Consider the following 15,686-nt stretch of genomic DNA (forward strand, 5'->3'; position numbering starts at 1 on the left):
AAACCAAAAAGCTTTAGTTTGTCCATACTTTGTTCTTTTAGTCATAGATTCACCATAGAAAGCCATCTTTTGTCAAGTTTTAGAAGCTCTGCTACTTTTCCCCAGCGTTGTAGTATCGAATCCCTTCTTTGTAAACTCACTTTACCTTTCATTCCCCAAAGGTTACAACCCTTGTAAACACAAAGAGAAGTGGTTGTAAGAGGATGAACCTTGCCCGACAAGGTTATAATATTGGCCAAGTCTCTTTTTTTTTGTACTTACATAAAGTAGATATGTTGTTTAATGCATCTTCCATTATGTTTTAAACCATTTTCAACTATTTTTCAAATTTCATTGGTGAATGATCTAGCTGAACTAATTAACCTTGATTCTCTAGTGTTAATTATAGTCAAAGAAATAGTTGGAAGGGCCCTGAACTCCCTTTATACAGACATATAATATCATGAGTAAAAGTCATTGTTTACAAGGCAAGAAAAAGAACTTTATACAGACTTAACCCATTTGTAACAATCCAGTAAGATCAAGAAGTCTAAGTAACTTGTGGCGCAAATAATCAACCCAGTTAAAAAATCAAAAGAAAAAAAAAAGAACAATCTATTATACAAAGGTAACATTGGCATGCTCAGATCTATATTATTTTTTATTGTGAGCCTCAAGGCCTAACAAAGGCCCCATAAAGGCACCATTCAAACTAATAGCAAACTCACATTGCAGCACACTAAGCAACAAACTTTGCTCGACAAGAAAGACCCTAAAGAGCTATGCGAGGTACGGATCTAGCCCGAAAAGAAATATTACAATATTCAGAAAAATCACTGCAGGTAAACAGAGGGTGACAATCTAGGTTTAGGAATGCCAACAAGGCTCTTTCCTTTCTCAATCGTAAGCCCCACTTTCTCTTCTAAGCTGTCCAATATCTCCAAAGAACATTCCCACTCAAAAGCATGAAGCAATGCTGCCAAGTAAAAGTGGACCATGCGTTGACCAAGCGGCATTCCGACACAAATTCTTTTCCCAGTCCCGAATGGCATTAGGTTAAAATCTTGTCCCTTGACATCGACGCTTGACCCAATAAACCTTTCTGGTTTAAACTCGCATGGTTCTTCCCAGATAGTGTGATCCCTTGCCATCCCCCAAACATTCACGAACACAATACAGTCCTTTGGAATGTGATAACCGGAAACCTCACACGCCTCATTTGTTCTACGAGGAACGATCAGGGGGACGGCTGGGTGGAGTCGGAAAACTTCTTTCACTGCTGCTTGGAGGTAAGGTAGATTGGAGATGTCTCTCTCTTCGACAAACCGATCATTCCCAACCACTTGGTCCAACTCCATAAGAACTTTCTTGTATACATTAGGGTTTCTTAAGATCTCTGTCATACCCCATTCCACAGTGCTTGAGGTGGTCTCTGTGCCTGCGATGAACATTTCCTACAATATCCAAAATCCAAACTGATACTTTAGTTTTAATTTCAATACCTAATCTTTATGAAAAACCATCTTTTGCTTACCTAAATATATGATGCTTCATACTCTAACATTATTATGCCAATGCCTAAGGTTTAAATTAAACATACAGTTAAAATAAGGGTAATGCTAGGGATACTAAATTTGTAGACTAAATTTTGAAAACAAAATGACATAGAAGTTTGATTATTGGATTACTACTTAAGCGTTGATTAACGTGCTCATTTCTAACACATCATTTAGTTTACAAATTTAGTCTACAAAAAATTTAAGGGTCATTTTGGTTCATGTCCCTAATCAACCTAATTGTTAAACTGAAACCTTCTTTGTTTAAATATTTTCATCGAGGTCCTTAACATCATTTAAGAGATTTAACTCATGCATTTATGCATTTAACGCCCTACAAATTATGAATGTAAACAAATTCAAATAATATTTTTAAAATAGGGTAAAGTACAAAAAACTATCTCAACTATTGGTGTCACGACACTTTCATACCTCATCCTTTAAAATTGACAATGTCATACCTCATCTTATGAATTTATGCCAATGTTATACCTTCCGTTAGCTTGGCGGGAATTTCTCAGTTAAATATTGACGTGGCTTGATCCGGGGCCCATTTTCTATTAAAAAATTATTAAAAACTAAAAAAAAATCATTTAATATTTTTAAATATTAAAATAATAAAGAAAAGTAAAAAAAAAAAAAAAACCAACAATCAATTCGTCCCCTTCCCCCCCCCCCCCCTTCTCTCTCTTCTCCCCATCTACTCTTCTTCCCCCTTCCTGCAACTTCAACCCAGAAAAAAGAAGAGAAAAAAAAAACCAATTTGTCTTCCCCACTCCCCACACCCACTCTCCGCACCCAACCTCCCCACCTTCCCACCCACCCTCTGCACCCAACCTTGCACCCACTACCTGCAACCCAAAAAAAAAAAAACCCAGATCTCGTTAAGGTGGAATCGGGAAAATGGGGGGAATGGATGTGGAGGGAAAAGGGTGGGTAAACCACCGGGGGGGGGGGGGGGGGATGGACGAACTGGGTGTCCTTTTTTTTTCTTTTCCTTCTCTCTCTTCTTCTTCTTCTTCTTCTGCAGGTTGGGTGTGGGGGGGGGGGGGACAAACCCTTTTTTTTTTTCCTTCTCTCTCTTCTTCTTCTGTAGGACGGATGAACTCGGTTTCCATTTTATTTTATTTTTTCCTTTTCTTCTTCTTCTTCCTCCTCATCCTCCTTCTTTCTAGGTTGCAGGAAGATGGGGAAGAGAGAGAGAGGGGGAGGGAAGACTTTCTATTAAAAATGGGAAGAGAGAGGGGAGAGAGGGGAGAGAGAGAGAGAGAGTTTTAAAAAATTATTTTTTTAATTTTTAATTATTAAAAATATATTTAATTATTAGTGAGTGGATCTGCATGTAGCCACGTCAACACTTAACAGAAAAATTGACGGAGGTATGACATTGGCACAAATTCATAAGATGAGGTATAACATTGTCAATTTTAAAAGATGAGGTATGAAAGTGTTGTGACACCAATAGTTGAGGTAGTTTTTTGTACTTTACCCTTTAAAATATTATAAAAAATATTTTTAAATATAAATACTTTAAAATAAATATTAGAGTAATATTGTTCTTCACAAAATTATAGCAAGAAAATAATGTGCCCACATAATTATTAACATATTTTAAAAAATAACTACTGATATATTTAAAAACATAAAATAAATACATATAATTATCATGGGTACATTTAGCAAAAATAAAAATGGGTACAAATAAATTAAAAAATATGGCTACAAAGGGCACAAAAAGAAATTATTTTATAGGTACAAACTAAAACTGAAAAGAAAATTGGTACAAATTAAAAAATGGTAGCAAATTAAAAATGAGTACAAACTAAAAATAAAAATATAAGATAACCATAAATATAAATATAACAAATGTAACATTTCTAACAAAAAATGAATATATTTAGAAATAAAAAATATTTTATTATTGAAATAATTAATGACGTTTATTAATACCTAAAGACCTTGATCAAAAATAAAAAATGAATAAGGTTTCAATCAAAAGAAAACTAATAAAAATAGCTTCAAATCTTCACATTTTAATCAAAAACCACCCACTAACTTTATTTTAATAATAAGGACAAAAGACTAAAAAAAAAATCCACAACAAACCTACTAGAGCTGGGTGCGTACCACCCCCCCCCCAAGTCCACTTTTTTTTCTCCTACCTTTTGTCCCATCGTTCAGCTACATTAATAGTTTTTTTTTTTTTTTTTTGCATAGAAGAAAAAAAACTTCAAATTGAATTACATTCTCTTATTTTATTTTTGTGGTGTTGTTTTCTAATAGTAGTCATGATGATGAGAAACTTTTCAATGTGCCCAGAACACGGGATGGTACACTCCATACAAGTTGTGAGAATCTTGTGTTAAAAAATTAATAACATAAAAAATAAAATTTTCCATCACACTTATATAATAACATGTGGTATGTCATTTGTGTTACGGGCACAAAGAAAATTTTCTCGAAGATGACACACAAGCTCAAGAAATTGATTGGAGAGCTACATTTATTATTGTAGGTATATGAGAAAAGTGAGGAAATTTTAATTTGGTAATTGAAAACAACTTTTTAAATATAATTACTGAGGATTAAACATTATTTATAAAACTTCACCAATAAGAGTCTAAGTTTCAAACCTTATAAAACTGAACCAAGAATTAAACACTATTTATAAAACTTCACCAATAAGTAGACACTATTAATGAAACTAGACCAATAAGTAGACATCATTTATGAAATTGGATCAATAGTAGACACTATTTATGAAACGAAAACAAGAATTAGGCATAATTTGAACACTGGACAATACATTATTTTTGAAACTAGAGTAATAACTAGACAATATTTATGAATTATGACCAAGAACTAGGCACTATTTATTAAAGTGGACCAATAACTAGACATTATTTATGAAACCGGACTAAGAAAGAGACACTATTAATGAAATTGTACCAATTACTATACATTATTTATGAAACTGGACCCAATAACTAGGCATTATTTATGAAACATGATCAAAAACTAGACATCATTTTATGAAAGTGGACAAAAAAACTAGACACTATTTATAAAATTGAACCAATAAATAGTATAGTACTGTTCAGTTTCATAAATAGTGCAGTTTTATAAACAGTGTTCAGTTTCATAAACAGTGTACATGTACTGCACGTGCGTTAGGTTTTTTTTTTTAATTGTGTCCTTTTCGTTAAAAATTAAGTTTTTTTTGTCTTTTTTATTAAAATTTAAGGGTTTTTCATTAAAATTTAATTCTTTTTCATTAAATAAAGTTTGTAGCATGGTTTTTTGTTAAAATAAACTTAGTCCAAGCTCTTTTCATTAAAGTTCTCTTAAATCAATAGAGTAGCAAAAAGAAGAATGTGAACCTAATTTCTCCAAAATTTAATCTCTCTAACATTACCCTAAAAATAATATCTAGAAACTGATTGCATCCTAAATTACCAAATCGAAAACCACCTAATTTTTGGTTTTGTTATGACCCATTACTGATTCGAACCAATTGAGTAGTAACCTTACGATAAAAGTGAAATTTCCACGCCCCCTATCTCCTTTAAGTTATTTAATTCAAAGACTGTAAATAAATACAATAAACTTACTGCAAGCATGGCCTTGATGTTATTTCTGGATAACCTTTTTAATTCGTCTTCTTTGTCACTTCTATAATCCAATAACACATCTAACAAGTCCAATTTGTGCTTCCCAATATTGTTTCCCGTCTCCCGTTCTTCGAGCCTCTCCTTGATAATATTTTCATAAAAGGCATCCATTCTCCAAAAGATCTTTAATATTCTCCGTTTCAGGCCTTGAGGATCAAACGGCTTGAATATTGGGAGGAGATCAGTAACGTTTACTGAGCCAAGAATTTGCATTAACTCCCAGAATGTATGCTTTAGCTCCCTCCCTTGCTTTTTTGTGCTATCAAAAAGGCTCTTACTGCATACTGTGTTACTCACAATGTTGCCCGAGGCCACGAAGGCCACCTCTGCAATGTTCACTGAATTCTTTGACAATGAAGTTGAGTAGAGATGCTTGAGCAACCCGCCATGAACCTATACGAACAAATGAAGCGGTTAAGATTGTTAACTTTTCTTTATACACATCTTTTGACAAACATTTTATTCACATACTAATTTGGTTGGGTGCTGTTATTTCTTATTCGCATTCTAAAAAAATCTCGTTGTATACTCTTCATAAATGTATTTTTCTTTTTAAATATAAAAAATTGAAAATGTACAATTAATTTTTTGGAATGCTAATACCAACGCTTATTTAGTTTTGAGTGCTATATTGTGGAGAATCTCCAAGATAGGATATGTAAGTTGTTTTCTGGATGCCAATAATTGTGTTTGAAATCACATGGGTGGAGAGCAATATTCTTTCCACTTACCTTAGTGCTATTGGGAAACTGCTAGAAAAAAAAAAAAAAAAAAAAAAACTAAAAGACCATTATTTCAACCCTAAATGACCCTTTGTCGATAATGATATGGCTTTGTAAGTTTTTTCTTTACAAAGGAGTTGTCTTAACAATATTCATTATCACTTCTAAATGAGAGGTGTAAATATATTTTTATTTTAGTTAGAGTCCTAAGTTATTAGCACTATTAGAAGAAACAGAAAATATAACAGAGTAATGTTACATATGTGGATCTTATCTCTATTAGAGAGATGGTACAAAACACAAATGCTATCATTGTTTGTATTATCTCTCTAATAGAGATGAGACCCACATGCGTTGGTGGGCCATACTTATTTAAGAGATTGTACAAATATATGGTAAATGTAGCACTACTCTATAAATAAATCATGATTTTAGATCATATTATGTAGACCACATACTGGGTCATTTAATGGTTGGATATTTAAAGAAGTATGCCAATCATCAACCGCTACAGCATGTGGTTTATAAAATATAATTGAAGTAGTTAATCTTTGTAGCATCAGTAAATACCACAAAATAAGTATTATGCGATCCTCAACAGACTAGGGGTGAGTTCGATTTTTTTTGGTTTGGTTTGGTTTGGTTTGTTTTTAGTACGGTTTCAGTTTTTTATTTTATTTTATAAAACTTGATCATTTTTTAATATGAAATTTAGGAAAGAGGCTTGCATCGGTAGACTAATAATAAGAAAATGAGGAAAGTGGAAAGGTAGTTGTACATATACAAGATCATATAAACTAATCTTAATCCATCAACAACCTCAATTGCAAAGAAAAATGATCACCATATCCATTCAAAAAGCAAACAAATAGAGAAGCTCTTCCAAGTTCCAAAGCCTTCCAAAACTTTCATCTATAACCAATGGAATATCTTCCCTAATTGAATCATGTATGCTCCTTGAAAAAACCCTAGACTTAGTTTCAAACTTGGCAACAAAGTTTCACAAAAAAAAAAACATTATAGCCATACATCATAAAGTGTAAAGGAATTCGGTTTGGTTAGATTCGGTTTTTCCTTTTTTGGTTCAGTTTTTTTTTTTTTTTTTTTTTTTTTGGATTTTCGGTTTTTTGAACCCACCCCTCAACAATAATTAACAAACAAACCTGTTGCTTGCGAACTGGTTCAAAATCCTCAAAGGCCTTCCGAGAGAAGAGCTCTTCCGTCAAGATTTTTCTAATTACTCTCCACCGTGGACTAGCCATGGCAGCATATACAATGGATGCGGTATCATACGTAATGACACGGATGGCCTCCGTGACTGTACGACTGGAGAAAACAGCCTCATGCTGCCTTAGGGTTTTAGACACCATTTCCGGTGACGATATCACGATGGCTGGCTTTAAACCTAATTTCAGGCTAAAGAGTGGGCCATGAATTTTGGACAGATCAAGGAACTCCTCATGAAGGCGTTTGTTGAGGAGTTGAGGAAGGCTCCCAAGTATTGGCCATCCAGAAGGTCCTGGTGGGGAATTCTTCCAGTTCTTAGGATTGCAACTAAGGAGTCGGATTCCGATTACGATTATTGTAGCCACTGCAATGAGCATGTATAAAGGGAAGGATGATAAATAGGTTGAAATTGCTATGGAAGTGGAAGTAAGTTGCAGGAAATCCATGGTATTTTGTGTGAGTCTTCTCCTATCTGTTCCCTACTTGTCTCTGAGCGTACTTATATATATCAATTCTTCACTCGATTTATTAATTTAAAATGGCAATTTCACCGGGTGATAATTAAAAACAAAATATAAAATAAAATAAGAGTAATGTTATTCATACCATGTTTTTGTACCACATTTTCATATCATTTTAGGTGGCATTTGATGTGGATAGTCACATCATTTGATTAATCAGATTTTTAAATTTAGTTCATTATTTAATGAACTAATAATTAAGAAAAACTAGTTAATTAAATGATGATTGTAGGATACGATGAGTTTTTCTCCTTCATTTTCTTGGGTTTTGCAAATTTTTCAAATGATGTGTCTATCCACATCAGATGCCACCTAAGGTGGTATAGAAATGTGGCATAAAAATGTGGTATGAAGTATTACTCATAAATTAAAGTAGAGCTAGTGGATTTTTGCTCAATCTCCTGATTGACTAATTTAAAATTATTATAAATAGGCAAAAGTTAGAGAGATAACATTTGCTAGGGACATGAGCGAAACTGGTGCAAAATATCACACTGTAACTTTAGTAGTTATAACACAAAAGGATGTCAGATAAAGAGATGGAGAGATACTGATATTATTTCTTTAGTTCTTTCTTTCGCATTGTGTATTTTGATAACACACATAGTGCTCTAGTTATAGAGCCACATCCGTGATATACAAATTAGGGAAATAATCATTGCTCCTTTTGACATTATCACACCTCCACTATTAATTCACTATACTATAGTCTTCTCATCTTTTGCCAAATGAATGTGGGCATTCATCTCACTAATTTTACAACACTTCCCCTTGGATACCCACATACCAACATCAATTGCCTCGTTAAAACCTTGCTCAAAAAAACCTAGTGGGAAAAAGCCATATCGAATGACAAAGAGTACAACTTTACCTGGATTTTTGATATAATGTTAAGTATGCTTATGTTGCCTCGCTAAAACCTTGATAGGAAAAACCCAATGGGAAAAATCCTAGTTGAAGGAAAAAGAGGACAACATGCATGTATCATAGATACTCCCCCTGTTATGTATCTCCCCTTGATTCCGCATTCTTCAAATTTAGCTAATTGGTAAGCTGACGTAATCCGATACTCTGCACTAGCTTCTAAAATGTGCACTTTGGTGGAGATTTGGTGAACAGGTCTGCCAGATTTTCAATGAAACGGATTTGTATGACTTCAATAACTTTAGCCTTCTAAAGCTCATGTGCACTAAAAAATTTTGGAGATCTGTGTTTAGTCTTATCGCCCTTGGTGAATCATTCCTTCATTTGGGCAACACAGGCTGCATTATCTTCATGGATGATAGTTGGAGTGTCTGTCTTTGAGGGTAGACTACATGAATTTCGGATCTGATGGATCATTGATCTTAACCAAGAGCATTCACGACTTGCTTCATGTAAAGTAAGTATGTCTAAGTGATTTGAATATGTAGCAACTAATGTTTGGTTTGTTGAGCGCCATGAGATTGTTGTATCTCCATTAGTGAACACATATCCAGTTTGTGAGTGGACTTTATGCGGATCAGAGAGAAAACTAGCATCTGCATATCCAACAAGGATCTAATCATTTGTGGATTTTTCTAAGTAGAAGAGACCCATGTCTATTGTCCCATGAAGGTATCACAAAACATCTTTGACTCCTTTCCAATGACGAACTGTTGGAGCAGAGCTATACCTTGCTAACAAGTTAACTGAAAAAGCTATATCCAGTCTAGTACATTATGCTAAATACAATAAAGCACCTATTGCACTCAGATATGGTACTTCTAGACCAATGGCCATTTCATCATCTTCTTTTGGACGAAAATGATCCTTCTTAATGTCTAAAGAATGAACGACCATTGGCGTGCTAAGTGGATAAGCCTTGTCCATGCTAAATCGCTTTAAGATTTTTTCAATGTAAGCTGATTGGTGGACCAAAATTCTATTAGCACAATGCTCGATCTGCTAAGACAATATTTTGTTTTTCCAAGGCCTTTCATTTCAAATTCGCTTTTTCAGATATTCAGCAGTTTTATTGAGCTCTTCAGGGGTTCAAACTAGGTTCATATCATCGACATATACTGCCACTATAGCAAATCCAGAATCGGATTTCTTAATGAACACACAAGGGCCAATGACATTGTTGGTATATCCTTCTTTAATCAAATACTCACTGAGATGATTATACCACATTCATCCATATTGTTTCAGCCCATACAAGGATCGCCTTTGTTGATGCACAAAATCAGCGAAGACTTTGGTACAACAGAAAGTGTCAGGTTTTGTGACCTTCGCTTGGTTGCTTCGGTCACTAGTGAGGATAAGTACGTAAATGAATAAAGACAGAGAAGCAAACACAGGATGTACGTGGTTCACCCAGATTGGCTACGTCCACGGAGTAGAGGAGTTCTTATTAGTAGTGAAGGGCTTACACAAGTACAAAGGATCAAGCTCTCAATTTAGTGAGTTCTTGTGAATGATTTAACACAAATGGCATTAGGCCATATTGTGGGGGAATGACCCCTATTTATAGAAAAACTTGTAGCTTTGTCACATTGACATGTGTCATGTTATGATTGGTTCTTGATGTCGACACGTGCTGCGCTCTGATTGGCTTCTAATCTTGACACGTGTCGAGTAGTGATTGGCCTCCTGGTCGGAGGGGAACTCTTCTGGGTCCTTGACAGTATAGCGTTGGCCGGTGCTCGGTAGTTTCGGGATTGGTCAAGTATGGTACAAACAGTGCTCCCCTAAGTTCCCGAGTGAGGGAAACTCCTCGGTTGAGGACTTGCAAGATCCAATCCCTTGAGTAATCACGAAACTTCTAAGTACCGAAGTGTGGTCTGATCTTCATCTGCCCTTCTCTGGAAGTACCTTTCCTCCATCCGGGAATGGTGTATTTAGCTGATGAAGATGCACAAGGTAATGTATCAATTTCACTTTGAAGCTTACTTGTAGTTTCGGGCTTGGTCAAGTGCGATACAAACCCTATAGTAGGAGTCCCCCAAGGTCGCCGAGCTAGGAGATCTGCCGAAAGAGGTGACAGACAAGGTAAGCAGTCAAACTTCCAAGTAAGCAACCCAGGATCAGAGGTTTGACTTCGGCTTCCGGTTGATTGTTCTCCTTCTCCTTGTCTCTCATTCAACTGCCAGGATAAGGAGAAGCAAATGGATAAGAGATGATATGAGATACTTTTGCTTTTGAAGAAGTAACTTTCCACAGGCTTATTCTTGAACTGTGCTGGAGGGTTTTCTGGTGCCCTTCAGAGTATAAGGCCGACTCAAAAATTTGAGGGTCAAAACAAGTCCATCAAATCTAGAGTACGTTCGACCTTGATGATATGGGATACTTTTGCTGTTGACGGAATAATGAATGTGGTATGGAAAGGTGTCGTGCTGTAGTGATCTGTTTCAGCTCACCGTTGAACCTTCTGCTTCAATCTTTTGCATGGCAGAAGTGGTGTGCAACCTTTGCATTTAAATGGTCCTTCAGAACATTCCTTCATAGTGACTCATCCACGCTTGGCAGCTTCAGTGTAAAGAGCCAATATCTGATCAACTGTCATGAGGCATTTGCCGGTGGAATTCGTGACCTTGACAGCAGTTGAGGATGAGTACTCGAGAGCAATGCTAAGTAAGCAACCAGGCAAAGGCTCCAGGCAGTCAGTTCCAAATTGGAGGTTTGATTTCAGGTTCCGACTGACTGCTCTCTTTCTCCTTGTCCTGCAGGTGTGGACAAGGACAAAGACAAAGACAGGGAGAAAGCATGATATGGGATACTCTTGCTTTCGACCCTGATGATATGAGATACTCTTGTTCTTGGTGTGGCTTATTTGCTGAGGTATTATCGGGGGGAAATAAAGCTGAGTATTTCGAGAGGTTATGTTGAGGGTGCCTTTTCGAATGCGAGAAAGGGTTGAGCATTTTTGCAGGTTTGCCTGTCCGTTGAGGAGGGAGGTCAATGTATATAGGGATTTCCCAATAACAAGTAGTAATGCTATTCCTTTACCCTTCTTGGTCACAGCAATGTAGTGGGAGCTGCCAGCTTCACGTGTTTTAATTTTGTCAGAGCACTTTGAAAAAGTGGTATGTGGTATCTGGAAAGCTGATGTTACGTGTGAAGATTACAGACAAGCTTTATCTAAGGAAATCTGGCTCTCGAAGTTCTGAGAGTTGTGCCTCTTCGGTTTTCGAACAAGCAATCCCGTCGAGGATCTGACTCTCGAGATTCGGAAAGCGGTGCTACTCTGGTTTTTGAGAAAGTAATTATGTTGGGAGTCTTTTCTCGAATGTGAGTAAAGGTTAGACGTTCTTGCCAACCTGTCTTGCCGCAAAACACGGAGGTCGACACACATAGGGACTTTCCAGTTGTTAAGCAGTGGTGCTGTTCTTTTACCCTTATGGGTAATAGTAGGGTAGCTGGAACTTCGAAATTCTCGTGCCTAAACTTTGTCAGAGATCTTTGACAAAGTTATATGTGGTACCCGAGGAGTTGATGGTGCATATGGAGAGCGGTGATTGAACAGTAAGATTCACGTGCTTTCTACTTCACCAGAAATCTTCGACAGATTGCCCGTAATTTCCGCAAAGCTGAGTGTGCATGTGACATGTGCTGACGAGGCTGAAAAAGCAGGTGCTTCTTCGATTTCTGAGATCGGCCCTCGTGGTCTCTGAGCAGCCCAGCTTTTGAGAAAGCAAACGCCTCTTCGATTTCTGAAGCTCCGTCGAGTGCAGATTTTTATAGAGGCTGGCATTAAGTTCCACAGCACACTTGAATCTCTACCAGTAGAAGCTCATTTCTTGCACTTCTAAGATCTTGATTTGTCTGACCTCTTCCCTCTTCAACACATTTGAAAATGTCTGGACCCTCCGACCGTCGTTTTGACTTGAACCTTGGAGAAGAGACAGCTACGCCTTCTCCAGACAACATATGGCGCCCATCCTTCATATCCCCTACTGGTCCTCTTACCGTTGGGGATTCTGTGATGAAGAATGATATGACCGCTGCAGTGGTGGCCAGGAACCTTCTCACTCCCAAAGATAACAGACTACTTTCCAAACGGTCTGATGAGTTGGCTGTTAAGGACTCTCTGGCTCTTAGTGTTCAGTGTGCAGGTTCTGTGTCTAATATGGCCCAACGCCTATTTGCTAGAACCCGCCAAGTTGAATCATTGGCTGCTGAAGTGATGAGTCTCAAACAGGAGATTAGAGGGCTCAAGCATGAGAATAAGCAGTTGCACCGGCTCGCCCATGACTATGCTACAAACATGAAGAGGAAGCTTGACCAGATGAAGGAATCTGATGGTAAGGTTTTACTTGATCATCAGCGGTTTGTGGGTTTGTTCCAAAGGCATTTATTGCCTTCGTCCTCTGGGGCTGTACCTGGTAATGAAGCTTCAAATGATGAACCTCCAATGCCTCCTCCTTCTGGGGTTTTGTCAAGTACTGAGGCTCCGGATAACCACCCTCCGGTGCTTTCTCTTTCTGGGGCTCTATCGACTGCTGAGACTTCCCCTAAGCAACCTTTGTGAAGGCTCCCTTTTGTTTGTTTATTTTGACTCATGTATATGTACATATTTGTGGCTTATCGAAAATATTAATAAATAAGCTTTGCTTCATTTCAACATATTGTGTTAAATACACCAAAGCCTTCTTCATAAAGTTCTTTGAATTTTTGCTTTTGTTGAAACCTGTATTGTTGAAGCTTTGTGAGTGAAGCATGTAGTTTGAGGTAGTGTTCCCTTAATTTCCCGAGTGAGGAAAACTTCTCGGTTGGAGACTTGAAAAATCCAAGTCACTGAGTGGTTGTGAGACTGCCGAGTATCAAGGTGCAGTAGCATATGGTGGGAGTCCCCCAAGTCTTCAGGCGAAGAGAGTTGCCGAATGAGGTGTCTAGCTAGTAGTCAATGTCATGAGTAGGAAAACTTCACTTGTTTCTTTTCGAAGTGGTAACCCAGGGCTCCTTCTTCATATACTGTTTTTTGTTATGAAGATGTGTTAGGCCCAAAGAAGTGGTGGCCTAGGCCCTTTTTTTTTTTTTTTTTTTTTTTTTTTTTTTTTTTTTTTTGTAATGTTTGTACAGATATCTATAATGTGGCCTTTGTCATGATTTTGGAGGATGGGTGTATTCGAATCCAATGAGGGGTAGGGTATGACTCATTATCATGTGCCATGATTTTGTCTTCCTTTAGCTTTTCTTTTGCTTTGCTTTACCATTTTTGCTTTCCTTTAGTCTGCCTTTAGCTTTTCTTCAATATAACACCATTTTCTGTGGCTCAGATCGCAAAACCATCTTCATGAAAGTTGTTCCTTAGCTCGTGAACTACAACATATCCGAATTGGAGATCCATCGGAGCAGTACAACTCCAGAAATTCAGGTATGATGAGTGATTGTTCGTCATTTGTATATCAACGCGTCAGACTTGTTGTGAGCTTCAAAAACTCCATTTTCTCTTGCTCAGATCAACATACTTTCTTCATCGAAGTTGTTCCTTAACTTGTGAACTACAACATATCCAAAATTGAGATCCCTCGGAGCTGTATAACTCAAGAAATTCAGGTATGATGAATGACTGGTTATTATTTTTCTGTCAACCCGTCAGATTTGTTGTGAGCTTCGAAACTCCATTTTCTATTGTTCAGATCAGCATGCTTTCTTCATTGAAGTTGTTCCTCATCGTCTCTTTCATAACATATCAAACATTCAGAATGAACTAATGGTTAAATATTTCCAGATCTTCGAAACATCACAGCAGCTTCGAAATCTGCAAGAATCCGACTGTCATGTTTGGAGCTTCAACACTTTAATTTCCGTCGCTCAAACAGAAATGGTTCCTTCTTGAAAGTTGTTCATATGCTCAAAAACTATAGGGTGTCCAAAATTCAGCTCCATTGGAGAAGAGCAGAGGTTGCAGAAATTTGATAGATGAAAGGAGGCGGAAGAGGGAGAGAGAGAAAAAAGTCTCTTGGGTTGGATTTCTATTTTGGGGCAGATTCCAATTTTTGTAGCACCTTCATTATTGATGAATTGCTTGTACTTTTGTTCATTATGAAACTTGGGACTTTGGCTTGTTGTTGGATCTATTATAATATGTTTGGGAACATATATAAGTGAATAAATAAGAAGGAAAATTTTGGGCCCTTGTGGGTGTAAAACAAAAAATGTTGATGTTTACCCAAGTGTTTTTGTACAAGTTCAAGGGCATCTTGGGTTTTGTGAACAAAATTTGTTTATTTGGAGCAAGGTTTTGTGTTGAAGCTTTGTAGGTGAAGCTTTGGTGTTGAAGCTTTGTAGGTGAAACTTTGTAGATGAAGCTTTCTAGGTGAAGCTTTGATGGTGAAGCTTTGTAGATGAAGCTTTGTAGATGAAGCTTTCTAGGTGAAGCTTTGATGGTGAAGCTTTGTAGATGAAGCTTTGTAGATGAAGCTTTCGAGGTGAAGCTTTGATGGTGAAGCTTTGTAGATGAAGCTTTCTGGGTGAAGCTTTGATGGTGAAGCTTTGTAGATGAAGCTTTCTGGGTGAAGCTTTGATGGTGAAGCTTTTTTTTTTTTTTTTTTTTTTGGGTGAAGCTGTTTTAAGTGAAGTTTTTTGGCTGTGTATGAATAGATCTATTGTTTGGATATAAGCCATTGTTTGGTTGTTCCTTTCTTTGTATAGTCTTGTCGACACATACTTAGATTTTGTTTCGTGTTGGATATATCTGCTTTGAGGTTTCAACACTTGAGTGTTCCATTGCTAGGAATGTAAAAGAGTGAGGGCCAAGTTGGCTAAATTACCTCTTTAGTGAATTCATTGCCAAATGGCCTTCATTACATAGGATACCGAACGGCTATAGCTCAACACTTGTACATCGTGAGTCTATTTGTAGTAGTACTTCAAGTGATCAGCGTTCCATGGATGGCCAAGGGTCTTGCCATCGGAGCTTCTAAGTGTGTAAGAGCCAGGGCGACTGATGCCAATGACTTCATACGGTCCATCCCAGTTTGGACTAAGTGTGCCTTCACTCGGGACTCTGTCGCAGAGTAATCTTTTCTTTAAGACCCAGTCTCC

General features: G+C 37.1%; 1 protein-coding gene and 1 long non-coding RNA gene across 2 annotated transcripts; one reads left to right on the forward strand and one right to left on the reverse strand.

The window, feature by feature from the left end:
- Nucleotides 1-579: 579 nt before the first annotated feature.
- On the reverse strand, nt 580-7,629 carry LOC126615177 (7-ethoxycoumarin O-deethylase-like). The gene is made up of 3 exons (XM_050282942.1): nt 7,092-7,629; nt 5,147-5,599; nt 580-1,433 (listed from the first exon to the last, which is right to left on the reverse strand). The coding sequence occupies exons 1-3, from the start codon at nt 7,599-7,601 to the stop codon at nt 813-815; spliced, it is 1,584 nt and encodes a 527-aa protein (XP_050138899.1). The 5' UTR covers nt 7,602-7,629; the 3' UTR covers nt 580-812.
- A 6,184-nt stretch (nt 7,630-13,813) lies between these two features.
- On the forward strand, nt 13,814-14,776 carry LOC126614746 (uncharacterized). The gene is made up of 3 exons (XR_007620510.1): nt 13,814-14,013; nt 14,098-14,195; nt 14,371-14,776. It is a non-coding gene; the product is annotated as an uncharacterized LOC126614746 (long non-coding RNA).
- The last annotated feature ends 910 nt before the right edge of the window (nt 14,777-15,686 follow it).

Source organism: Malus sylvestris, chromosome 3 (assembly GCF_916048215.2).
Source record: "Malus sylvestris chromosome 3, drMalSylv7.2, whole genome shotgun sequence".
NCBI classification, from domain to species: domain Eukaryota; kingdom Viridiplantae; phylum Streptophyta; class Magnoliopsida; order Rosales; family Rosaceae; genus Malus; species Malus sylvestris.

Excerpts from the sequence above, each read along its gene's own strand:
- LOC126615177 (XM_050282942.1), bottom strand. The coding sequence starts at position 7,601 with ATGGATTTCCTGCAACTTACTTCCACTTCCATAGCAATTTCAACCTAT. Across the intron at positions 5,600-7,091 it reads AACCAGTTCGCAAGCAACAG|GTTCATGGCGGGTTGCTCAA; the intron begins GTTTGTTTGTTA and ends TTGTTCGTATAG. Across the intron at positions 1,434-5,146 it reads ACATCAAGGCCATGCTTGCA|GAAATGTTCATCGCAGGCAC; the intron begins GTAAGTTTATTG and ends TGGATATTGTAG.